At 38.5% G+C, this 27164-nt stretch overlaps 1 protein-coding gene across 3 annotated transcripts; it reads left to right on the top strand.

The window, feature by feature from the left end:
• The first annotated feature begins 589 nt into the window (after positions 1-589).
• Positions 590-25205, top strand: LOC129708661 (ADP-ribosylation factor-like protein 8A). Of its 3 annotated transcripts, none has more exons than XM_055654559.1 (7): positions 590-932; positions 10781-10861; positions 12129-12202; positions 13753-13846; positions 16531-16598; positions 19443-19513; positions 23243-25205. In XM_055654559.1, exons 1-7 carry the CDS (start codon positions 858-860, stop codon positions 23290-23292), a joined length of 513 nt encoding a protein of 170 aa, XP_055510534.1. In that variant the 5' UTR covers positions 590-857; the 3' UTR covers positions 23293-25205. The 3 variants fall into 3 exon arrangements, with proteins under 3 accessions (XP_055510534.1, XP_055510533.1, XP_055510535.1); XM_055654558.1 differs by having other exon boundaries at positions 592-980; XM_055654560.1 differs by lacking the exons at positions 16531-16598; positions 23243-25205 and having other exon boundaries at positions 592-980; positions 19443-19508.
• The last annotated feature ends 1959 nt before the right edge of the window (positions 25206-27164 follow it).

Raw genomic sequence — 27164 nt, forward strand, 5'->3', positions numbered from 1 at the left:
TGGGTTGTGTCATCCAAAACACCCAATGATGTGTCCTTTATACCCCAACTCCCTTGGCCTGCAACACTCTTCCCAGCAGTAGCCTGGAGCTGTGTAAGCCCAACAGCCTAATTGAACTTCTCAATCTGGCTGGATAAGGTTCTGCATGTGACAGGATGCAATGGGAACATGTTTTTCCCAATTGTCATTCTGCTCTCCCTTTCTATGCTGGATTGTTAAAAGTCACCCAATAATAGTGTCCTGTTCCCTCTATTAATCAGAATTTAGTACAGTTAGCTTAGAAAGACCCCTTAATTACAGAACTCAAACAATTCTAGAGTGTGAATACCTGACCACTTTATTTATTACCACCCCAGAAAGGTGTTGATGTAAATTAGAACATGAACGAAAAACACATTTTGACCTGCATAATCCACTCCATTAGCAATTCAGTTTCAAACTTATGAGATGGGTAAATACTTGATAGAGGAGTGAAATAAATCCTATTTATTAAATCATTGTTTTAATTAAATGATGTAGTCAAAAGTCTCAGACATCGGTAGTTCCTCGACTATGGGTGTTGAGCGGCCGCTGCGCCTCCTTCAGGTAGGGGGCGCGCCAGGGAAGAGTGGTGTATGTGTGCAAGTCGGAGCCTGGGGCTTGAAGCTGCTGTGTCTGCCGAGGAAGAAGGCCGTTTAATACACATATTTTAAAAATCACAACTATTTGCTGTTCAGCTGACAGTGAACGTCGCTGGGATTAAGGAAGGATCCAGGGCCTAGCTGTGGTGTGAGAGGAGCTGAGAGACGCCCAGGCTCGGCGGCCGGCAGCTAGCGGCTTCTGCTTTGCCCAGAGACGACAACACAAGGCCCGGGGTGATGTTGGCCCTTTTCAACAAGCTTTTGGACTGGTTCAAGTCTCTCTTCTGGAAGGAGGAGATGGAGCTGACGCTGGTGGGCTTGCAGTACTCGGGCAAGACGACGTTTGTCAATGTGATCGCGGTAGAGTATCAGCATCAATAATAAACGCAGACAAGGGGCGAGGTGCAAGCACAAACATCGCCCTGTTGGTCACTGGGTTTCTTTCTCATTAGGCTCTCGATTTGCCTTTCTCAGCAGTTGGGAATAACTTAATTATTCACGGTTGCCTATACTTACGTTGTTTTATTCTGAAAGGGAACAAACCGTATGAAACAATGCAATGTTGGTTTTTCATGTGTGCTTTTTCTTTAATTTTTTCATATGGTGTTTTTTAATCGCCCAAATCATCCTGCGCATGATCCTTTCTCCCAGCTTTTTAACTTCCTGATCTAGTTTCTTAACCCGTTGCTGCCCCTCAGCGCATTCAATGTTGCATTGTTTCTTATGGGGGGTTTTCGCGGGTGGGTGTGATGTTTGTGGAATGGGCACATTCAGTTGGTTCTTTATCAATTCTAAAATCATTCAGAACCAAAAACGTGGGCAATTTATTATTTTCATGAAGGTTTGGAGGGTATTGGAAAATACTGGACTGGTGAAAAAAGGATTATAGTGCAATCTTAGATGTGTTTTCTTGAACAATTCATGTTTGCATGAGGGTTTCACTTAACAGGCCTGTGAAATACCACGTAACATTTTATCAATCAATAAAAAGAAGTTTGGTCCCATGAAATATAAGCTTTGACAAAAAAAAAGGTCTATGAACTGTTGTAAAGGAAGAAAGTTAGAGAGGTTTGGAAAGTCGGTCGTCAGGGAATGTAGGAACGCAAATAGGCAATTTAGACCCTTCAACATACCTGTCTCAGCTTTTCCCTAACTCCATATTGTATATGTCTTTGCTCAACATATTTTTCAAATGAAGATTTTGAGGGTATTTTAATTACAATATGTCAATCTCGGTTAAGTCTGACTAAAATACACTACAAAGACAAGAGACATGAGCTGGGAATGACAGGCAGCAACAGGAAGGACCATGAACAGTGACTGACATTTAAATAATTATTACAAAGTTTATGATTAATGTATGTTCTGTTTCAAGGCAAACAAAAAGCTGGTCAAGTGGCCCAGTCACAGCTACAAAGGAAAGTTAGAGGGGAGGGGGGGGGGGGGAATCAGTATCTTGCGCCTCTTGGCATGCTATTAAGAAAAGGGAAAGTAGTTTACCTGAGAAATTTAGCGATAAACACAAGAATAAAAATATCTGCTGATATTTTGTTTTAAGTACTACATGGAATCAAAAGCAGAACTTTTAGTTTCACCTCTATGTTTTTGTTTTACCTTCAAACCTTAACTGATGATCCATTCTGAGATGTGTACATTTTATCTCTTCCTATTACAATCTATCATTTCCAATATCTGTATTTGTTATCTAGCCTTGTGTCTACTCTTCCATTTCCCGTATCTTCTCAACTTTGATCCCTCTATCCCCACTATTTAGTTTAAAATGTTCTATATTTCCCAAAGTACTCCTTACTAAAACACCATGATCCCACCAGTACAATGCCCATTTTCGCCCAGTACCCGTGCTGATGTGTAGGAAGGAATTGTAGGTGGAAATGAATTAAGTGGGACAGGAGCAGGTCGAAACAATGGGTCTGCCAGGACAGTTCTGTTTATGGATTTTGGGGAGAAAGTAAAACCAGGCTGTACAGTGCTGGGAAACAATAAAGTTGGAGGCTATGGAGGGCAGACAATTGGAAGTGATGAAATCGGAAGTAGTCTGCGAGATTATGGCATGGTGCTCATCTGTAGGGTCATGGTCCAAGGATAAGTACGAGGAGGTGTCCGAGGGCTGGCGCCTGGCCTCAGCGTGGTAAGTGGCTGAAGAAGGGCATTGACCCGAAATGTCATCCAACCCTTCTCTCCTGAGTTGCTACCTATCCTGCAGAGTTACTCCAGCATTTTGTGTCTATCAGCCGTGCTGATGCTCCACACTCTTGGCTACTTCTTCCATACCACTCTTTGCGTTATTTTTAAATTACTTTAATTTGCCCTATGCCTGTTTTCATGTTGCCTAGGTAGCTATGCAGAGGTTCTTGGCTCTGGGGTTTGGCTTAATTTGGTACCTAGCCCTTCATATTGACCAAACAGAATTTTTTTTTCTATGGTGTTGGTGTTTGTGTGTTCAGCGATGATTCCATTCCTTGTCTCTCTCACTGTAAATTTCTTTGCGATCCTGAGGAAATTTGGCATGACCCACAATTTTAAAATAGAGGTATAGTACATAAATGGATAAAAGGAGACAAAATGCTGGAGTACCTCTGCAGAGCAGGCAGCATCTTAGTTTAGTTTAATTGAGATACAGCGTCTTACGTTGAATTATACAATAATTGTATATGGGAGACATTAAGGGTATTCTAAAGCAGGCTTGATTTAATATTGTGTAATAGATTGCTATTTAGTCACAGTCCTTACTTCCCCCTAGAACCATTTCCTCAGAAATGTTTGTGATTCCAAACCACTTGTCTGTACTTTATGCTGACATTGTAGGTGCCTCAAATCATCATTAAAACAACACCAATCTTTGATATGTTTTAGATTTGCTCTTGGATTAATTTGTTAATAATGTTCCTTCCGAGCATTTGTATCATCTGTGACATTGATCATATTGAGCCAGTTAAAACATAATATGTTAGTGTTCCCAATGAGCTGACATTCTATTTTGCCACTGAGGAATAATTGAAGGTCCTATCCTACTGGAGAATCCCTCCATTTGTTTTGCTTCTTTGAGTTTGCTCTCTTTCTATCTTTATGCACGCCCTCCCAACCTCTTCACTTAACCTTCATTGAATGTTTGCATTTTACCTGTTCATCGTCTGTCTTATTCCTATTCTTAATTTTTAATAATTTTTTAAGTGCTGTATCTTGAGAATGTTTGTAGTCCATTGATATCAGTTCAGACTCTTCTGAGAGTAAAAATCAACTTAGTTTTTCACCTATTGATATAGTTAATTTTAAACTGTATGATATATTTGCTTTCTGTACCCCATATATCAGTTTCCTTTTCAAATCAATTCATAATGCAGCTAATGAAAATCTGAACAGTGCAGTACCTGTACTTGTAAATCTGAAATTAAAAAGAGAACATTGTGGAAACTCTCATGTCAGGCAACATCTGTGGAAAGAGGAACAGGTTTGATGTTTTGGACTGAAGGCCCTTTGTCATATTCTAAATGAACGTTTCACCCTTGGCTATGCACTTAAGATTATTCCCTTGGATAGATGTAAAGTTAACTTGCCTAAAATCTCAGTTTTTATGTCTCCCTCTTGGTGGTTTTCCATTTTCCTGGTTCCCTCCAAGATCTTGGTGAGTTTGAATTGTTCAACTATATCTGCACCAAATTTATTAAAAAAGATTGGATGTAGTCTCCGGTTTTTGATGACGACTATTTGAAAACCCACGTGGTCACAAGGAGAACGTACAGACTCTGTACAGACGTCACCCATAGTCAGGATCAAACCCAATTCTCTGATATAGATATGCCATTTATTGTCACTATATATGTACAGTGAAATTGAAAGCTGCTCGTACTCAGTACATACATATAATTTAGTACAAAAAAACTAGAACCAGAAAAACAAAAAACAGAAGGGAGAGGGGGGGGGGGGGGGGAATAGGTGCACAATTCTGCGGCGCTATATACATATATACAGATGGAAGTCCGGGTGTTGGGCTGTGAAGTCAGTGCATGTGTGAATTTGAATTAAGAGTAGTTATAATTTTCAGAAAGCAACTATTTCTGAGTCTATTTGTCCTGGATTTGATGCACCTATAGCGCCTTCCAGAGGGCAGCAGGTCGAACAGTCCAAACGCAGGATGGGAGCTGTCTTTGATGATCTTCTTTGCCCTGCTAAGGCAGCGGGAGGTGTAGATATCCATCAGGGAGGGGAGAGGGCAACCAATGATCTTCTGCGCTGTCCTAGTTACCCTCTGAAGCCTCTCCCTGTCTGCCATGGTGCAGCTGCCATACCATGCTGTAATGCAGTATGTCAGCAGGCTCTCGATGGACGAGCGGTAGAAGGTCAGCAGCAGGTTAGAGTCCAGGTTGTGCTTCCTGAGGACCCTCGGGAAGTGCAGCCGCTGCTGAGCCTTCTTGATGACCACTGTCGTGTTGTCTGTCCAGGAGATATCAGCAGCGATATGGACGCCGAGAAACCGGAAGGTGTTGACCCTCTCCACACACTCGCCGTTGATGTGTAGGGGGACTAAGTCGGTGCTGTGCCTCCTGAAGTCGACAATGAGCTCTTTTGTTTTCCTGGTGTTCAGAGCAGATTGTTTTCTGAGCACCAGGTTGTCAACTTCAGGACTTCCTCTCTGTAGGCTGCCTCGTCTCCCTTTGAAATAAGTCCGACTACAGTAGTGTCGTCAGCAAATTTGACGATGCGGTTGTTGTTGTGGGCCGAACTACAGTCGTAGGTGTAGAGACAGTATAAGAGGGGGCTTAGCACACAGCCCTGTGGGGAGCCGTAAGGCAGCATCTTTAGCGCTGCACCATTGCGCCATCCCTAAAGTAGTGTTACTTTCCAAGTGCTCTTTGTTTTTTTTAAATGCAGTTGCCAATAAAGGCATTTTATGATAAGGGTCCGTAGCCTCTAGGAACGGATTGAGATTAGGGAAGACTCATGCAGCCTATAAAAAAGGGATGTTCATTCAATCACATTTTAACACCATTTATACTCCATTCCGGCATTCAGTCATTTTCCCCTCTGCGCAACTTCAATCCTTGCTTTGCTCTCCAAGTTGTGCAATATGTCAATAATGTAATTCTGATTTCGGTAGATTAGAAACTGCTGAGTCTTTGAACCTTGTGTATGAAAGACCTGCAGATGTTGGTTTAAATCGAAGGTAGACACAAAATGCTGGAGTAACTCAGCATTTTGTTAACTCAGTGTTTCGGGTCGAGACCCTTCAAGGGTCTCGACCCGAAACGTCATCCATTCCTTCTCTCCAGAGATGTTGCCTGTCCAGCTGAATTACTCCAGCATTTTGTGTCTACATTTGTTTCTTTGAACCTTGTATGTTTATGTTAATATTAAATATTAACTTAGTCTAGATGGGCACAATATTTTCAACCTTCCACTAAAATTGGTAGAGCATAATCTAATTTGTTTTCTTTATAGCACTATTGAATAATTCATGTTCTGAAATTAAAACAAGGATTATTGTGCAAGATTATGAATTGAATTTAACAGTTATTACAAGCAATTCCCGTGGATTTGCGTGAAAATTTGCACTACAAGTGTGCATGCAGGTCCCTTTGAATTAGAAATCTCCTGTATAATTATTTTCTCCAAAATCATTAGAGATCTGGACAATTGGATTAATTGCATTCCCACCATTCCCACACGTCGGTTGAATGTTTGCCTATCCAAGGAAAGTACACATTTCCTTTTCATACCAACCACAATTTTACTACCTCAATGTGCATCCAAGACTAAGTAGGAGGCAGAGTCTCAATAGTAGAAAATTAAGGCATCAAATGTTAATGAAAAACTATGCCTGCACAAAATGGAGGAACTGTTTTGTTTAGAGATACAGCGTGGCAACAGGTCCTTCGGCCCACATAGGCTGCACCGACTAGTGATCACACCCATGTACTAATTCTATCCTACACATTAGAGACAATTTTTGCAGGAGACAATTAATCGTCATTCCCGCACACGTTTGGAATGGGGGAGGAAATCGGAGCACCTGGAGACTTAAAGCCATGTGGTCACAGGGAGAACATTCATACAGCACACGTACTAAGGATTGAACCTGGCGCTTTAAGGCGGCAACTCTACTGCTGAGCCACTGCCGCCTCATTTGCAATTGGCTCCTGGGATTAAAATGTTTGTCTTTAAAAATGAAATGTATGAAATCTAATTCACTCACACTAAATCTGACCTTTCCCATAACAGTTTCCCATAATTACGGCCAACCTTGAATTAAGGATTATATGTAATAATGTGTGTTCTATTTATGGCAAATTATAGGAGCATCAAGTGAGAGTGAATGATAATGGCAATAAATAAGCATTGCATTCTTCCAGTTAATTTGTTTTTCCCTCTGCAAACTGCATTTTAAATAGCATTTTTTTTAATGTTGATGAAGTGCTTTGTGACATAAGGGGGAATAAAGGGATTAACAACAAATCACAATATAAGGGAAGGACATGCTGTTCTCTTCCTAGCTTTAATGTGAGAAAGCATTTGCGAGGTATCAGAGGAATACAATTGATCTCAAGCTTTGAATGGTAGGCATTAAGTATATTAAATAATTAAATTATGGATACTAAGGAGTTTAAATAATATGGGGATTGGGTGACATGGACTAGTGGTATTGTCATAGTGAATGATGGAGTGGCCATTTGCCCTTTCCCTGATATTTTTTCTATTATGTTCTCTAATAATAAGGAGATAAATAAGTAATGTGCATAAACTTTCTCCCGAAATTTTGACGAGATCTTCCAAGCTGCCTAGCAAATAAATAGTGGGGTGGACTGTCAAGAAAGCTTCCTTAATCTCTTGTCTGATAGTTCAAAAAGTATCTTAATTTGAAGGATAAGGGTAGACTAAAACATGGGAGCGCCACTACCTGGAAGTTGTCCTCCAAGCCCATCACTATCCTAGCTTGAAATTATGTTGTTTGTTCAACATCACTGGAAAATCCAGTGAGCAAATTCCAGGGAGCAAAATCCATAACAACATTGTGTGCATACCCACACCTCTAGGACTGCAGCGGTTCAAGAAGGCAGTTAACCATCACATTCTTAAGGGCACGAGAGGACAGGAAATTAAATGATTGTTCAGCTTGCAAAATCCACATTCCCTGGAATGTATAATTAAAAAAGAGAATAAATGGTCTACTCTTTAAAAGCAAAACCCGTGCTGCATGTTACTACTGACATAAAGGATATTGCACCTTCCTGATATTGTCAGTACATTTTTTTGGAAGAATATTAACTTTGTATTTTGAACAGAAAATAAATTGTCTACAAATTTATTTAATCAGCAAAATATGTTATGATTTTATGAGATAATTTTCCAAAACACTGATTTCTAAGTCTTGTGGTTATTGTCTTTTGACTGAGTACTCCTGTCCACATTACTCTTTCCTTTGAATATTTATCATTCAACGCTGTGGAATGTAACAATCTTCACAAAAGTGATGACAGTTCAGGATCTTTTGAGCTTCATTGTCTCAGTAAAGGTAGGCACTAACCTGATTGGGTTTCTGCTACAGTAGTGTTTCCGGTTAATGCAAGCATCCTGGGTTTTTTTTGGATTACTTCCTGATACGATATGGACTGATTTTTTATAATGTTCTATATAGCCTTCGGTGTCACACACACTAACCCCCCCCACTAACCACCCCCTTCCCCCCCCCCCCCCCCCCCCCCCTCCTATTATTAATATATTAATTTGCTCCTTTTACCCCATCCCCAATTATACTGTAACCCCCAACTGCGCAGGGCAACTACTAGAGGGGGGGGGTGGACAGGATAAATGGTCCCAAACACAATACTCCAAAATTCACCCATAGGTCCCTCACTGGATGTATTCAAGGGAGAGGGGGGGGGGACAAAGAGGGAGGAGGGGGGCAGAGAGTAAGGGCCCCCTCCCCCCCTTCTGACTCCTCTAAAGCAGGAAAATTTCACTGTACCAATTGGTACATGTGACAATAAATGTCTCTTGTCTCCTCTCCCCCTCACTGGATGTATTCAAGAGAGAGTTAGACATAGCTCTTGGGGCAGAATCAATGGATATGAGGAAAAAGCAGGAACGAGGGTACTGGTTTTGGATGATCAGCCATGATCATATTGAATGGCGGTGCTGGCTCGAATGGCATTTTGCTCTTTACTTACCTAAGATTATGGTAAATGAGCTATGTAGGTTAGTTTTAGTTTGGAGATACAGCATGGAGACCGGCCCACCGAGTCCGCACTGACCAACGATCATCCATACACTAATTCTATCCTGCACACTAGGGCCAATTTTCAGACGCTAATTAACTTACAATCTGCAAGTCTTTGGAATGTGGGAGTAAACCGGAACACCCAGGGGAAATTGCATGTGGTCACAGGGAGATTGTGTAAACTCCATGCAGCACCTGTAGTCAGAATCAACCCTGGGTCTCTGGCCTGTAAGGCAGCAACTCCACTGCGCCACTGACATCCATTTTTTATGTCAGTACTCAAAGGGAAGAAAATGCACTTCCAACCCTCGTACCATTCTTCTAAATTATCAGTTCTTATTCAGTTCCCCATATTGCTTATTTTGATGTTGTGAAACAAGGTGATGTCAGTATTCTTGTATCATTTGGGCGGCGCAGCGGTAGAGTGGCTGTCTTACAGTGGCAGAGTCCCGGGTTTGACCCTGACTGTGCGTGCTATCTGTACGACGTTAATACATTCTCCCTGTGACCGCGTGGGTTTTCACCGGGTGCACCGGTTATCTCCCACACACCACAAACATACGAGTATAGGTTAATTGGCTGCAGCAACATTGTAAATTACCCCTTGGTGTGTAGGATGATACTAGTGTACGGGTGATCGTTGGTGAGCACAGATTCGGTGGGCCGAAGGGCCTGTTTCTTTGCTGTTTGGGAGGGTGGTGGGAGGCAGATGCATGGGGAGGAACCTTTGGATGTTTAATCATTTCACTGAATCTCTTCAGACCTTAAAGTCTCACTAGCACTGCCTGAGTGCCCAATGCCTAGATCTACTTGGTACTTAATTGGAATTATAATGAAGGTGTATTTCCTTCCTTGACAAATCAATTGTCTCCTCCTCATCAAACTACATCTGTTTCCTGCATGTCTATCATGCCATCCTATCCATTCCCTCTTTTAGAGTTCTCACTATTTGCAATCAAAAGATGTCTGGTGTTCCATTAGCTCCAAAAAACAAATAATTAATGAGCTGAGGATCGAAGGGTGACCACCTCCCCCTACCACCAGCACAATCGAACACCCAGCCGAAAGGAAATAAGAAACCCATTGAATACTTAATATTTTATTGTTCATTATAGAGGATAAAATCTCTCCCTAAGATCCCAGTAGTTTTATTTTGAGGGGGAGCGAAAAGCAAAATCAAGAACTCATAATGAAACATCGGATAGACAATCGGTCGTTTCCATTGCTAGTTAGTCTTCTTGTCTATGACTTAGCAAATCCAGTGACAATCAACTATCTGATTTGGCACATTAATTAAGAAATGTAGAATTGCCTTAAAGAACAGCAATAAATCCTGTTACTAAAGAAAGGACATTAACACCACCTTTGTTTGTCTGTCTATCTTGGAAGATTTTATATGGCAATCTTCCAGACATAACATTTTACTTATGTTTGTGTTTGGCTGAAAATGTACAGAACTAGTTTGTGTAAGAAAGAATTGCAGATGCTGGTATAAATCAAAGGTCGACACAAAATGCTGGAGTACCTCAGCGGGTGAGGCAGCATCTCTGGAGAGAAGGAATGGGCGACGTTTCGGGTCGAGACCCTTCTTCAGAACTAGTTTGTTGGATGTAATTGGTTTTACACATTTTTTTTTAGAGATACAGCATGAAAGCACACGGTCCACTGATGTCACTGAGTCCATGGCAACCATCGATCACCCGTTCTCACTCGTTCAATGTTATCCCACTTTCATCCATTCCCAATATTGGGGCGATTTTACAGAGGCCAATTTTCTTTATGTCTCATTTTTTAATAAAAAATAATGTTCACCATGCTCACAGACGATACATGAACTAAAAGTAAAGCAGCGTTTTTATCTATGCACCAACATTGTGTAATGCAGTTAATTGATTCTTTTACGATTAACTATTTTTTTTTACAACAGTCTGGACAGTTCAGTGAGGACATGATTCCAACTGTTGGATTCAACATGAGAAAAATCACCAAAGGAAATGTCACCATCAAGGTACTTGTCGTTTTTCCAGTGGCTTGCTCTTTTAAACAGTTAAAATAATATAAGACTAAGCAGCATGAAAGCTAGCTGACAATTACTTCAATTTTTATATCTGTGTAATGCTCCTCACTTTAAAAAAATATATTTTAACAGTACCATTTAACAGTTTGGGTTTAGCTTTTAATTTTCAAAATCAGAGCTTTTAATCTTTTTACCTTTGGTGAAAAAAAAAACAAGAGTAAATGTAAACATTCTTATTGCAGACCCTTTTGTTTAAAATAATGTAAAAAATTAGTCTGGTTGACTTGGCCAAAAGTGTCTCCATGTATTGTATTGAGAGTTGAGTGTGGGAGAGGGCAAAAACTGGTTAAAGATTGTGACCTGCTATTCTTTTGTATCAGGTGAATGGAGTAAGCTTCCATTCTTCAGCTACTTGTTTCCATGGGCATGATCTTGTTAATGCTTTCAGAAGAAAGATTTTTTTGTTTCCATTGTGACTGTGAGTTTAGGTTCATAATAGTGGTGTGTTATAAACACATCCTATCTGTGAAATTATAGCGCTAACTACTGATATGATTTGAAAAAGATGTGTACAGTTTTGCTAATTATTTGTTCGTGCAGCAAATTAGTTCCCACCGATCTTTTGCAAGAGATATGAGTTTTTAAAATTGACGATGTTTCATCTGAAATCAGAGGGCCCCATGAATAATGACAGGGGATTGCCTTTGGCTGAGTAGGGGTGTCAAAGATATACACTTGGTTAATGGGTGATTCAGATCCAAATGTTCAGCTGGAATTGGGAATGGTAGATACTTCATTAGCTTCAAATTTTGCTTTTGATTTCAAGCTCGGATCCCAAAATTGTGGTTAGTGAGCTTAATTAGTAGTGGTTTGCAGCCTGATTCTTTCACAAAATGGTTAATTTATTCATGTGTGTATATATTTATATTATAGTATATGGACACATTGATCTGTTTTGTAGTAAATGCCTACTATGTTCTGTGTGCTGAAGCAAAGCAAGAATTTCATTGTCCTATCAGGGACACATGACAATAAACTCACTTGAACTTAATTGTATATATTTGAATGTAATAGCCATCTGCCTATAAATATTTAATATTTGGAATGTTACAAGATAAATAGCTGGTTCGTAGTAAATTCTTTATGAGAAGAAGAATCTAACCAGTTTATTGTATGATAGTAATTTATAAATAATTATGAATTATTATGAATAAATATAAAATTATTATTTTATATTTACTTGCCATTTTAATTTTAGCTTTGGGACATTGGTGGACAGCCACGATTTAGAAGCATGTGGGAAAGATACTGCAGAGGGGTCAGTGCCATTGTGTAAGTATTTTGAATTGTTTTATTGAAGAGGGAAACCCAATAACAATTTGAATTTCATATGGTGGCCAATTCTGAACCTTAAGAAACTATTTTTGCTTGTCGAAATCAGAATGTAATTGTACCTAATCATGTACTCCTTTAATTTGTGTCTCTTCAAAGTCAGGTTGGCCTTATTATAATTTGTGAAAAACACTTCAAAGTTGTCCTTTTCAAACATTTTTTCCCCTCCTCCTTCTAAAGCATATAATGATTAGATCTTGCTGGCCTGCCCCGCATCTTGACGAGCCTTCTGTATCGTCTGTATTACCTGGTCTGCATACAGGGGCCACATTGCTGTCTAGTAGCATTCCAGATGCCAGTGGTGTGTTATGGAAGCTGGCAGGGTTAATGAGGATAGCGTGTAATTGTAACTACACTTCAGTTTAATTAAGGTTTTTAACAGGCAGATATGTTTATAAGCAACATTTTCTTTTAATAAAAAAGGGTGCACGGTGACGTAACAGTTGAGCTACTGCTTTACAGTGCCAATCCTGCCTATAGGTGCTTGCCTGTATGAAATTTGTACGTTCTTCCTGTGATCTGTGTGGGTTTTCTCCAAGATCCAAAAACGTACAGGTTTGTGGATTAATTGGCTTGGTATAAATGTAAATTGTCTCCAGTGTGTGTAGAATAGTGCTAGTGTACGGGGATCATTCGTTGGTGTGGACTCGGTGGGCCGAAGGGCATGTTTCCATGCTGCATTTGTAAACTAAACTAAATGTTAGCAGAAAACCTATAAATGTCTAAAAACTAAAGCAAAATACTTTTTTAAAAGTTCACTTTGGTGCCTTATCTGCAGATTTGTAATCTTTATTGAAGTATGGACTCAGAATTTGTGCAGGATGTGAGAGCCAGTGCCTTCTCCTATCATTATGTTGGAGAATCTCAGTGAAGACTGGGTTACACAGTGTTTAGTAGTGGAACAAATCTGTTAGTAAATCTGGCATTTTGGTTTTTGTCACGTATGCATGGAGTTTCGACACATCCTGCCACTTAAAATCAACTCCAAATAGTACTACATACGTCAGAGAGATTCTGCGTGATTGTTGAAACCCAGTAGTTGGAGTTTCACTCCGACATTTTTTTATTGCAAAATTAAAAATAGCCAAGCATGCTCTGATGAGGAGAATAATGACAGCAACATTGATCTGAGCACTTAAATTTATTTATCTTCACAAACACTGCCTAATGCAGAGTATTTCCAGCATTTATTTCATATTTCCTGTCGCTACAGTTTTATTTTCTTTCAAATGTTCCTGGACTTGCCTGATATCTCCATGGATGGATCCACTATGGATGCTGATGACTATCTGAGCAGAAAACTTGGGAGGGATTTTCCTCCTTTTGCAAGGCATGCATGTCGATAGAAGTGTCCCTGTTACTGTTCTGAGTGAAATTAGCTACCACAGCAGGAACCAGAGACTAAGTCTGACTTGTTCCTGATTTGTTAAGTGAAGTTATTATGAAATGCCATTCAAACTGAATTTTTAATAAGCTTTTGGATTTCACAGGTACATGGTAGATGCCGCAGACCATGAGAAGACAGAAGCTTCAAAGAATGAATTGCATAATTTATTAGATAAACCACAGTTGCAGGGCATCCCGGTAAGTCTGCTCCTGTCTTTTTATAGTGAATCAAGCTGAACTACTTTAAATAACTAATGAGAAATAATCATCCATCTTAGCAGAAGTTAATGATTCTGACTAAATAACTTGGTGATCAACAGTTGTATTTGTTGAATTTTTGTAAAACAAATTGAAAACAAGTGATGACATTTATTACAAAAAATATGTAATTCAAGCTGGAAAGGGTGCAGAGAAAATTTGTGAGGATGTTGCCAGGTCTTGAGGGCCTGAGCTAAAGGGGAGAGGTTGAGCAGGCTACTCCCTCTTCCCTCTCCCATCGGGCTTACGGTATAGAAGTGTGGAAACCCATACCTCTCGATTTAGGGACAGTTTCTTCCCAGCTGTTACCAGGCAACTGAATCATCCTACCAACAAGAGAGCAGTCCTGGGCGACCATTGACCTCATTGGAGATCATCGGACTATCTTTGATTGGACTTTACTGGATTTATCTTGCACTAAACATTATTCACATTATTCCCTTTATCATGTATCTGTTCACTGTGGAACAGCTTCTTCCCCACAGCCATCAGTCTATTAAACACAACAACAAATAAGCTCTGAACTACAACAGACTTATTGTTATTGCACTTTATTTGTTTATTTATTGAGTATGCGTGCATGTGTATATATAAACACACCAAACTTTTTTTTCTCCGTTATGTACTATGTTTACATATTCTGTTATGCTGCAGCAATCAAGAATTTCATTGTCCTAGCTGGGACATATGACAATAAAACACTCTTGACTCTTGTCTTTCCGCTGACTGGTTAGCACGCAACAAAAGCTTTTCACTGTACCTCGGTACACGTGACAATAAACTCAATTCAACTACCAAAGGTATATTTTATTGTAAGACCATTATTTGATTCTATGTTTTTACCCACTACCATATCTATAAGCAGTCTCTTCCTGGTCCATTGCTTAACATACTACTGTAATAAACCACTGCAGATTCATACTATGAATTTGTCTTCAAAGCTACCCTTGATTAACCCAATATATATATTTAAATTAGTCTATGATTATTGTAGCACATTTTTTTTAGAAGCTCCCATTCTTTCCTGATTTGTAGTCTGTTGTGCAGCTCAGCCACAGTGACTTATGTGCTATTTGTACCAGTGGCTTCCTATCTTATTAATCCTTATTTCCACCGAGTGTGACTTGAACCAGTTTCATTCCTCACCACTGCAGTGATAACATAAAGGAGCTTCCCCTACCTCATTCACCTTTTAGCCTCTTCTCTGAATATTCAGTTCCTAGACAAAGTCATTGTTAGAATTGTATAATTTGAATCAATAATACTAATTCAGCATTTCAAACCATTACGTTCAATGACAGATGCAGAATTTTCTTTCTGCTTTGTCTTCAACCAAGATTAAAGTAATCCTGGCAATGAAATCTACCTTCTGAATTCTTTACATGAAAAAAAAATTGTGATACTGGTTGAAAATAAATATTATTGTGGAGTTTCATGGGTCAGTTAACTAATTTATTGGATTAGTATCTGAATTTTGTCGTAACGGGAGCAGGTTTGATGTTTTGTGACAGCATGCCAGTTGATACAAGATTAAAGTCTTCACATGCAAGATATAACTATCAATAATAAGGAATGCTGGAGATGTTTATGGCATGATAAAGCAGCATGAACAGAGACTGCTGCTGTCCTTTTATCGGTGCTTCATTGAGAGCGTACTAACATACTGTGTATGCGTGTGGCACACCAGCTGCACAGCGGCTCAGAGGAAAGCGCTCCAGAGGGCCATTGACAACTCCCAGAGGATTGTCGGCTGCCCTCTCCTTACCTTGGAGGACTTACACAGTTCCCGCTGCACCAAAAAATCCCAGAATATCATAAAGGACATTTCCCACCCCGGACACTCCCTGTTTGAACTGTTGCCGTCAGGCAGACGGTACAGATCTACAAGGACAAGGACAAATAGACTAAAAAACAGTTTTTACCCCACTGCTATAAAAGCACTAAATGTAGCCGCCAAGGAACGCAGGGGCGATACAGACTAAGGGACTGTGGTAACTGTGGAATAGACAGAAGGATGGAGGGTTGGGTGTGTATGCGTGCTTTGTCCGTGATATTTATTTAGTTGTTTATCTTTAATATTTTACCTTGTATGTATCGTTAGCTTTTAGGAATGTTTGAATGCTGCACTGACTGGCTGACATTTTAAATTTTGTTGTACATGGTTCATGTTACAATGACAATAAAGAAACTATTCTATTCTATTCTATATGGAGAAGCATCCTCTCAAAATCTACTCAAACTGACAGTTAACTTGCTTAAGAATATATTAACATGAGGAACTGGTACTACTGAAGACCATTCACCTCCTCAATGCTGCTCGGCTATTCAGTTTGTTTCCCTCTATGCTGTGACTCCCTTGAATATATTTAATGATTCGCCTCTACAATTCTCCTGGGTAGAAAATTCAAGATTCACAACTGAGAAGAAATTCCTCCTTGTATGTATCTGAAAAGGACAATCCATTATTCTAAAACTATGTTTCCTTGTTCCAGATCGCCCACAAGAGGAAAGACTTGTATCATTCACCCTTTCAATCCCCCTCCCCCAAATCCTCTGTTTCAATAATATCTCCTCAATGTTAAAAATGTTTGTGAATTATCTACTGAGTTTCTTGTTTCCTTTAGGTGCTAGTCCTTGGGAACAAACGAGACCTGCCTGATGCACTGGAAGAGAAAGATCTTATTGAAAAAATGTGAGTAGCATATCTTTACACCAGTATAGAATGGATTAAAATAAACTAGTTGTCAGATGTCTTGGAGGTCCTTGCTTCCTACAGGCATGATAGTGCTCTATATATTGAACACTATGAAGATTGGAGTGGTTCAATGGGGTTGTTAACCTTTAACCAAGATGGAGCCAGTGCAGCCATCCGAATAGAAGCTAAACTTAAGTGCTCCCTAATGAGAATTGTTTTTGAGATGAACCACTTTAAAGTTATTTTGGAAATTATCAAGCAGAGAAAAAAGCTGTCTTTGCAGGGAAAATATGTTTCCATGTAGCCTCCCTGCAGTAATCAGACACCCATCATCCCTTAAGAACACATCTACTTTTTCCACTGGGTGAGAACATTGAAATTGACAAGCAAACACTATTATACAAACTTGTGTAACATTACTCTATTAAATGTAATGTGCAGCCTTCAGAATTTTTAGCTAGAAATAACAAAAATAAACTTAATTATTAAAAATACCTTTTTATGTTTGAAAAACCCACAGGGAGACATAAACTTTGTTATTGCAAGCCTGAAACTCTCTAGTTCCCAACCCAATTTTCTCAGTTGATTTTATAATGTGATTTTCTGTAACACTAGGTTTCTTAGGAATGCAATAACACATGATAGCAAAACTGTTTCATCTCCCCTCTAAGTTTTGACCTGAAACATATGATACACGTTTTGCTCAAACAGGTGCTGCTTGTCCTTCTTACAACAGTTTGTTTCTTATCTTCATTGTCAGCAATGGTCATGATGTTCCAACATTGACCCTGGTCCTAAGCATAGCCCCGATGAATACTCTCCACCAAACACCGTTGTTCCCTATTAATTATTGAAGTTTTTTTTTAAGAAGACACATGTTTAATGTTTCAAAACTTGTTGGGACCTGGAGCTATTCTTGTAATTCTGGCATATTGGTGAACCCGGTATGAATTGAGTGCTTCCTGGTGGTATCTGAGAAACCTGATAATTACTCTGGTAAACTCACTGTGATATTATGAAAAATCAACTGCCTACTGAGTTCATGTTTTTGATCATCTTGTTACCCAATGAAAGCATGTAACTGTCAGGAACATTTGATCAACTTTTTTTCAAACTTAATTTTTCAAAAGATGATTGGACATCCTTATTAGATAGCCAGGATTTTTACGTTTGCATGGAATCTGTTTTGCTTAGACTAAGGGGGAAAAAATGGAATTCCTCTATCCACTTTTATCCTTGCCAGAACTGCATACGCCAAGTTGGACTCATTAATGTTGCTAAGCTGCAATATATTTTTTAGGTTCAGATTTGCACTAAAACAAATACCTCTCCATTCCTGCTCCCCTCCCCCCACCCCCTCAACATTTTAAAAATATGATTATATTAACAAGATTTCTTGAAATGAGGACATTCATTTGTGTTGGGCATTCAGTGCCCTCCATAATGTTTGGACAAAGACCCATCATTTATTTATTTGCCTCTGTATGCCACAATTTGAAATTTGTAATAGAAGTGCACATTGTCAGATTTATTAAAGGACATTTTTATACATTTTGGTTTCACCATGTAGAAATTACAGCAGTGTTTATACATAGTTCCTCCATTTCAAGGCACCATAATGTTTGGGACACAGCAATGTCATGTAAATAAAAGTAGTTATGTTTAGTATTTTGTTGCATATCCTTTGCATGCAATGACTGCTTGAAGTCTGTGATTCATGGACATCACCAGTTGCTGGGTGTCTTCTCTGGTGATGCTCTGCCAGACCTGTATTGCAGCCATCTTTAGCTAATGCTTGTTTTGGGGGTTAGTCCCCTTCAGTTTTCTCTTCATGCTCAATTGGGTTCAGATCGGGTGATTGACTTGGCCACTCAAGAATAGACTTTTTTTAGCTTTGAAAAACTCCTTTGTTGCTTCACCAGTATGTTTTGGATCATTGTCTTGTTGTAAAATGAACTGCCAACCAATGGGTTTTGAGGCATTTGTTTGAACTTGAGCAGATAGATGTGTCTATACACTTCAGAATTCATTATGCTACTATCATCAGCAGTTGTATCATCAATGAAGATAAGTGAGTCAGTACCGTCAGTGCCATACATGCCCAGGCCACAACACCCCCACCACCGTGTTTCACAGATGAGGTGGTATGCTTTGGATCTTGGGCAGTTCCTTCTCTCCTCCATACTTTGCTCTTGCCATCACTCTAATATAAGTTAATCTTCATCGCATCTGTCCACAAGACCTTTTTCCAGAACCGTGGTTGCTCTTTTAAGTACTGCTTGGCAAACTGTAACCCGGCCATTCTATTTTTGCGGCTAATCAGCGGTTTGCATCTTGCAGTGGAGCCTCTGTATTTCTGTTCATGAAGTTTCCTGTGGACAGTGGTCATTGTCAAATCCACAATTTCTATTACAAATCTCAAATTGTGGAGTACAAAGGCAAATAAATAAATGCTGGGTCTTTGTCCCAAACATTATGGAGGGCACTGTGTAGTGAAGTATTGAATTGAAAACTATTTATTTAAATATGCGTGTTACTTTCCTCTTGCCTGATTAATTATTGAAATTCAGAACAAGAACAAATCTGTTCAAACATCAAAATATGCTTATCCACAGGTAAATTTTTGAAACCTCATCATTATTTTTACTGGAGGGATAATTTGTTAGAGAAAATAAATTCTCCTGTGTTAAACAGCAATAGGGTTTGGAAATTAAACTTATGTATTTAATTATTTAATTTGATATACTGTCTGTATATAATTATTCATATTGGACTTTTTAAGGCATTCACAGTGCAGCTAACATTTCACAATTAAAATTTCCCTTTGTTTCATTTTGCTAGGAACTTGTCTGCTATTCAAGACCGAGAAATCTGTTGCTATTCCATCTCGTGCAAGCAAAAGGATAACATAGGTAATTGCCTGTGAGCAAATTAGAGAATATGTAAATGCTCATCTCTTGTGCTGGCTGCAGAGAACTTGGGAGAGGCAGGTCATGTGAAAAATAAATATTCAGGTCGAGTCCTTTGATCTGTCTCCCCATACAGGACAGCTGGAGTCTAGATTTGCAATTCAATCCAGTTGTAGCCGTATTTTGTAAAAGGATTTTTTTTCCCGTTTCTGTTTTAATTTGCCAATAGTTTTGGAGCAATGCCCTCAGCAAATTTGCTGAAGAGTTGGGCATGATAATTTGAGATGAAATATGAAGGGAAGAAAGATATAATGTATCCACATTATACAAATCGTAGTTTCTTTCAGAAGATAAAAATTATATCCATGATATTTATTCATAAAGTTTTTTTTGTACTCTCTTTGAGGCTTTAGACATTGTAAGCGTGTTATGTCAATTTGTCAATCTATCTCCAACAGCTTCATTTTGAAGATGCATCTTTTTAAATAATCTACAAGTAATCACAGCGAAATTAAATATACTTTGTTCTTATCCTGTGAGCACAATTCAAACATTTCATTTTGAATGAGATTTAGATTGTAAACAAATTAAAAATTGAGTCGCTGGAGATGTTAAGCAGTTCAGACATTATCTCTGACAAAGGAAACAAAATTAACCAAGTTTAGATGAAAAGTCATTAGCCTTATTTGCATATTTTGCTTTCACAAAATATGAATACAGTTCTGCACGAGTACTACAAATAACATTTTTTTTAAATAACATTTAGTTAAGCGGTATCCACAATTGTCTAGTTTTGCTTGCCTTCAGCCTTTTGTCCAATGATGGTTACAATTGTTTGGAGGCCAGTCAAGATTCAAACCTCATTAGAGTTATTCTGGCTGAGGAATGTTGGATAGGTTCTTAAAAATGGGCCCAGTTTTATTTAAAGTTGATGTTGATAGTACTGATTGTGGTTGTCCATTGATAGGTGCAGAAGAGCAGTAACATTGTATCAGACCATTTGAAAAGTCACATTGAAGGAATCATGCTGCAATGGACAAGTTCACTGAGAGGATTGGAATTTTAAATTGAGGTGCTGGTAAAATCATATACCAGACCTCACTTAGGCAGTGCATGGGTGTCGCCACGTTTATGGCGCTGACAAAGTTACAAAAGTATCAAAGTGACAACTTGTTTCAGGACCAGGCAGGAGTGATAATCGGTCCAACCCGATACGTCACATCCATGTTCACCTAGGATGCTGCCTGATCTGCGGAGTTACAGCAGCACTTTGTCTCATTTTTAGTGATAATTCTAAAATGGGGTGCCAAGGGGTCATAGATGTTGGAGACCATGGATTTTAGTGGTTTAAGAAATGAGTCCTGTAGCATGAGAACCTGGCAAAATTGAGAAAGAAGGAAATGAAAAGATGCTGCCTCCGATATTGAACAATATATTATGACTCTAAGAGAATTAAACCTTTTTTGTCTTGACCCGAAACGTCGCCCATTCCTTCTCTCCAGAGATGCTGCCTGTGCCGCTGCGTTACTCCAGCTTTTTGTGTCTATCTACAGTCTCATCTGGATTCTTGTAAATGGAGCCAAGGGAAACCATGTTGATAGTTTTGTTTTGATACATTGGAATCTTGTTCAAAACATTACTCAGTATGCATATTTCAAAACTCAATAGGTTGTGCATGTGATTCAGCAACTTTTGCTATTTACATCACCATGTGGGCACTGTCTGTATTATCCTCTCATATTGGAAATAAATCATAAACGGATGAAATTTTGCAATTTAAATCATGGCTACATAGATTTTGTTTTGGAGGTTTAATTTAAGTAGAAACAAACTTGTTTTGTAAAAGACTGATGCCCAGCAATATCTTTTTGATGCAGAGTATAGACTATGGTGTTGGAAGATTTTAATATTTCTAATGCCTTTGCACAAAGATCCCCAAGCCGTTTCCAGCCGTTATAAAGTGCAGGCACTGTTGCCATGGAAATGTTGCTTCATCTTACACAAAGCAAGATCCTGCAAACAATAATGCGATGAATGAACTTCTGTTTGTTGGCCAGAATAATGTAGTCACTGCCCTGCTGTCGGATCCTTTATGTTCACCTAACTTGATGGAACAGACATATTAGACTTAATTTTAACATTTAATCCAAACCCATGGCAATGCAGAAATGTTTTGTGCTGCACTAAAGATCACCCCGTTATTTACTTTATTTTTTAGAATGGGAGTTAATCTTACCATTTGCATTTGACTAACTTCTGCTGATAGGAATGAACATGCTATCATTATTCCTCAGTATAAATCTATATTAGCAACAGACTGAGCTTGATATCACTACCATAACCCACCATAAAGAAAACATTTAAGGTTTAATGTACAGAGACAGATAGATTCTTGATTAGTACGGGTGTCGGGTTATGGGGAGAAGGCAGGAGAATGGGGTTAGGAGGGACAGGTAGATCAGCCATGATTAAATAACGGAGCTGACTTGATGGGCTGAATGGCCCAATTCTACTCCTATCACTTATGACCTTATTTAATTGGAGTACCTTAGGAACTGGGAGAACATGCAAACTCCCCACATACAACACTGAAGATCAGAATCTATCCTGAGTCGCTGGCACTGTGAGGCAGCAACTCTACCAGCTGTACCACTATGCCCTTATGATTAAGGATAAGTTAGATACATAGTAAGATACCCTATTGTTATCACAGCACTAAAGGTTTGTGCAACTATTATAATTTTTAAAAGTTCTACTTTAAACTTTTATGACCTCATTTTGACTATGCACAGCTGTAGTTGTATGGTTTACCAAAGCACATGAATCCTATAAACTCCTCTTTATTACTGTGTGAACGATGTGCAATGCGAAATAGAGAATCCACTTATCCATGCCTATAGTTCAATTATGCTCCTCCTTTTCTTGGAAGTCTAACCATTTGTGAAGATGAAAGGTGTCCTTTGTTCTGCAGTGGTTTTCCTCCCTGGGTTAATAAGCTTTGTTTTGCTTTGATCAAGAAGCGGAGTTTTATGCTCCCAGGTGTAGATTACTTTTTTTTAAGATAGGCTGATAGACAACAATAAAGACAAATAATTGTACTTAACTGGTAGATTAATGTAGTCGAAAACGAGATGCTAGAGCAGAACATAAAGCTCCTTTATTTTGCTGAACTCAAATGCTAAATTTCAATAGCGTTGAAATTTCTAAATGCTAAATGCTAAATTTCAATCGTGTTGAAGCTCGAAGGCAGCAGTGATGTATTAATTAACTGATGGTTCTTTGCAGGCCTTGCTGTTTCTACTCAGCATATTAGTGCATTAGGGTGAAAATAGTTTCATGAATTCTATTAACACTTCTTTATTTTTGAAAAAAAATAATGAGAGTGCAAGAAATGCTTGTATTATTATGCCTCACAGATTATAGTCCTTAAATATATTTTTACAAATCTATTTAAGTGCACTGATTAATAGATTGAATTCTCATTAATGTTTTGAGAAGTGGAAATATGCCAAAGCCTATTGGAAGATGCTGCAGGGAATTAGTAAAACTACAATTTGGAAATGATTCTCAAAATCAGGAATCAGTTCACGCCCGAGCTCAAGTTTAATTAAAACACTTGACCATAATTAATCGAGAATGCAAGTAGTGATAAATCAGTTGCTGTTCTGTTTAAATGTTCACGGTGTGGAATTTTATGCTGCTTGCACCTCTAATTTTTCAAATTAATTTCAGATATAACACTACAGTGGCTCATTCAACACTCAAAGACCAAACGCAGCTGAGGACAAGGATGTTGCGTTCTTCCTCGTACCCAGGACCTGCCATATTTAACTTCGACCTCCCTCCCTTAACAAAAAGTTTTAGAAAGGTGTCCAACAACAGAGGTCAAATTAATGTTTTTATCATGAGAGAGTGTACAATATTATTTTGCACTTTTTTTATGTTTTTATATAATTAAACTGAGTTACTAAATTTCACCTTGTGAAACTTAACACTTTATCCGCTGTCAATATGAATGGGGTTTTGTTATAAATAAATGGGACTTTTTATTTTTAATATGCATGCTTACAAAGTCCCGATGTAAAATGGAATTCGTTCTTTCAGAACGCCATAATTGAAATATATTTACATTTCATTGCATCAACGAAGCATGCTCAGGGGATTCGTTCAGTGGCCCAGTTATAACACATGAGTAAACATCTTTTTCATTACTCCACCTAATGAACCTAGCCTTTGTTTGCACCTCAAGTGTTGGGGTAGGTTGGAGCTGCTTGTTCCAGTGGATACAATTTATTAAAAATATTAATATAAAATCAGTGCAGATCCTCTATAGTAAAGCCATATCTTGTGTATCTTTAATTATAAAACAAATAAAAGGAACGTATTCATGAATGTTACTGGTAAATGAAGGAGTGTGGGGTGGTTATTGTTGTAATCTGGCATACAAATTAAGATGGTGAAAGCTTTACTGATTCACTCCAACAAATTGTTCAACACTTCTCCAATAATATAGCTATTCAAATTAGGAAAGACCAGATATCAGTCGGTGGGTATAAGTAAGTACCCAACAATAAATTAAAGTAAATCATGTATGTTTACTGGACTGACATATCCAATGGAGAAGATATTGAAAACAAATTAATAGATCCTTAAATTGGGGTATGCCTGATTGATTTTTATCCTTCGATTGTATCTTATAAGGTTGCAGGGTCTTTTGTTTTGGTTACATGTAGTAAGCTGAATAAGCATTTCTGCCCCTGGCTGTTTTCAACTCCCAGCATTGGATTGTATTAACTCCATCACAATAGAATACGTATGGGAGAGTACCACATGCAGCCGATATTCTGATATTTGTTAACCTCTTGCAACCAAAAAATAATTGATTTTGCTCTATGTTCTGTTACACACAGACTGCTATGCAGTTGTTTAAGCCTGTCCAACAGAGATACAGACTGACCACACTGAACATCATAGAATTTGGCTTATTTGTTATCATACATGTCAAATTGGCTTAATTGCCTCATGAGAACTATCACTAGATTTTTTTTTTCCTGCACATTCTTTTTAAAATAAACTCCATTGAAGCATTGAAAACTACTCAGGATGAGAAATGAGTCAAGCGATTACCATTCCCATTTAAGTTTTAATTTTTGCCTGCATTTATCCTTAAGTATTTAAACTACTGCTGTTTTAATAGCACATCCCTATTGTTGCACATTGAGGTATTTTTTACTTTTGACAGGTAATGTAACAAGTGATCAGCTTTTGTTTTTTGGTGTCACTTGCCTTTTACTAAGTTTACAATCGGTTTTCAATTGCAGTTTTGTACATAAATTTAAGCCAAATTGTTGGAATTTTTAAAACCTACAAATTTGTGATAAATATTGTATTAGATAGTAATTTGCTTAAATACAGGTACTCGGGCGTATAAGCTAATAATTAGCAGTGTTTGCTCTTGTGTAAGGAGAATGAAGGACTAATAGCTTGTGTGTTTTTCTTGAACTATAACTGGTTTGAAATAAATCCTTCATACTCCAATTTTAAGAAACCAATAAATTAAATTAATGCATACTGTGTGATAGCAGCTTATTGACTTTTACAGTCAGCTTGTCAGATATTTGTCCTGCAGGTGATTAATGTACTGTTGCTTTTGTCATTTGATGAAGCTAGCGCTGTAATAAATACATCCACATACTTCCGTTGTCTTTTTGTCATTTTGCACAAATAGTTTATTTTAGAGATACAGTGTGGAAACAGGTCCTTCGGCCAGCCAAGTTCGCGCCAACCGTCAATCAACCGCACACTAGATCTATGTCATCTATCCATTTTATATTAAGTAAAGGAAGTGCAAACTTTTTATATGATCTGATTATTCATTTTTTCCAATCCTGTGTAATGAAATTCGATGTTTCTCTTCTAATAATAGAAGCCATGTCACTAACACGAGGTACTGGAAGCAACCCAGAGATAACTACCCTAGAAGTCCTGCTTCTAGGACTTCTACCCAGTTCTTTATACTCACTCTTTCCGTTTCTTACCCACGCCATTTGTGCCTACATGCACAACTACATCCGGCTGTTCACCTTCCCTCTCGAGGATGTGCTTAAGTCGGCCTGAGTGATTAATAGGAATCTGAGGAGTTACTTTTTCACACAAAGTGTGATGGGTGTATGGAATAAGCTGTCAGAGGATGTAGTTTAAGAAACCGTTAGGTATATGGATAGGACAAGTTTGGAGGGATATGGGCCAAACGTGGGAAGATGGGACTAGTGTAGCTGGGACATGATGACCAGTGTGAGCAACTTAAGCGGGAGGGCCTATTTCCCCTCTGTATCACTCTTAAGACACTATGACACCCAGAGAAAACCCACGCGATCACAGGGAGAACATGCAAACTCCATAAGGACAGCAGCCATTGTCATGATCATACCTGGATCTCTGGTGCTGTAAGCCAGTAGCTCTACTGCTGTGCCGGCCAAAGTATCTTGTATCTAGAGAAGTTATAATTTTTATTCCTTACAGACTTTTGAGTAAGAATGACCGTACAGTCTTATTAAAAGATTCAAAGCTAAATGTAGGCACTTCAGATGCATGAAGTTTAGCTGAATATTGGAGAATGTTTGGGACGATTTTATATTAAGTAAAGGAAGTGCAAACTGATTATTCCTTTTTCCAATCCTGTGTAATGAAATTAGATGTTTCTCTTCTAATAATAGAAACCATGTCATCAATGGGCTATATTAGGAAACGGTTCATATTTCCAGTTTATTCCCATTTGAATATTTCATTTTATGAGATGACTTTTTAAATGTTTCATTTATGAGATTTTCCTTCAAGTTTGAAAAAGTACTGGTGATTGTTAAATCTGTATTGAGATGTGGGAGGATTTGAAATGTTTCAGGTATCCTTGATAGTGGAACCGAAGTAGCAGACCTTTCAGATTATTGAATATTACTTATTTTACTATCCTAACATACTTTTAATTCACTTATATTTCATGTTCCACTGGGGTACAATAGATTTTCCAGTGAACCGGGTGAGTTAAATGATGTCTTCCCTTGTTTAAAGGGAACGCTACAAACAAGATCCAAGCAGGCCAGATGCCAAACTATTGAGAACCAAATCATCAGAACTTTACCGTACGGAACAACCTCTGGATCAGAGATTTGTTTGTTCAGGAATTTTGGAAGTAATTGTGTGTGGAAGAGAATGGAAGCAAATTACTCTTTACTTTGAGAGAAGGCTTCAGAAAAAACAAGTATATCATGAACATTTGTACTTTTCTTTTCTGTGGTCAATAATTGATCAGCTTGTTTGTCGCAAACTGAATTACAATTATATCAAGGAAGACGCAAAGTGCTGGAGTAACTCAGTGGGCCAGGCAGCATCTCAGGAGGACATGGATAGGTAACGTTTCAGGTTGAGATGGAAGAAGGGTCCCAACCTGAAACGTCGCCTATCCATGTTCTTCTGGGATGCTGTCCGATCCACTGAGTTACTCTAGCGCATTGTCTTTTATAAACCAGCAACTGCAGTTCTTTGTTTCTCCATGATTGTGTTCAGACTGAGCTATGTTTCGTAAAAGCTAACCATAACCATTTTAGCTATGTCTCCGCATTTAAAATAAAATAAATATGAATGTATTCCCCAAATA

The sequence above is a fragment of the Leucoraja erinacea genome, chromosome 24 (assembly GCF_028641065.1).
Source record: "Leucoraja erinacea ecotype New England chromosome 24, Leri_hhj_1, whole genome shotgun sequence".
In the NCBI taxonomy this organism is placed as follows: Eukaryota; Metazoa; Chordata; class Chondrichthyes; order Rajiformes; family Rajidae; genus Leucoraja; species Leucoraja erinaceus.

Excerpts from the sequence above, each read along its gene's own strand:
- LOC129708661 (XM_055654558.1), top strand. The coding sequence starts at position 858 with ATGTTGGCCCTTTTCAACAAGCTTTTGGACTGGTTCAAGTCTCTCTTC. Across the intron at positions 13,847-16,530 it reads CACAGTTGCAGGGCATCCCG|GTGCTAGTCCTTGGGAACAA; the intron begins GTAAGTCTGCTC and ends TGTTTCCTTTAG. Across the intron at positions 19,514-23,242 it reads CAAGCAAAAGGATAACATAG|ATATAACACTACAGTGGCTC; the intron begins GTAATTGCCTGT and ends AATTAATTTCAG.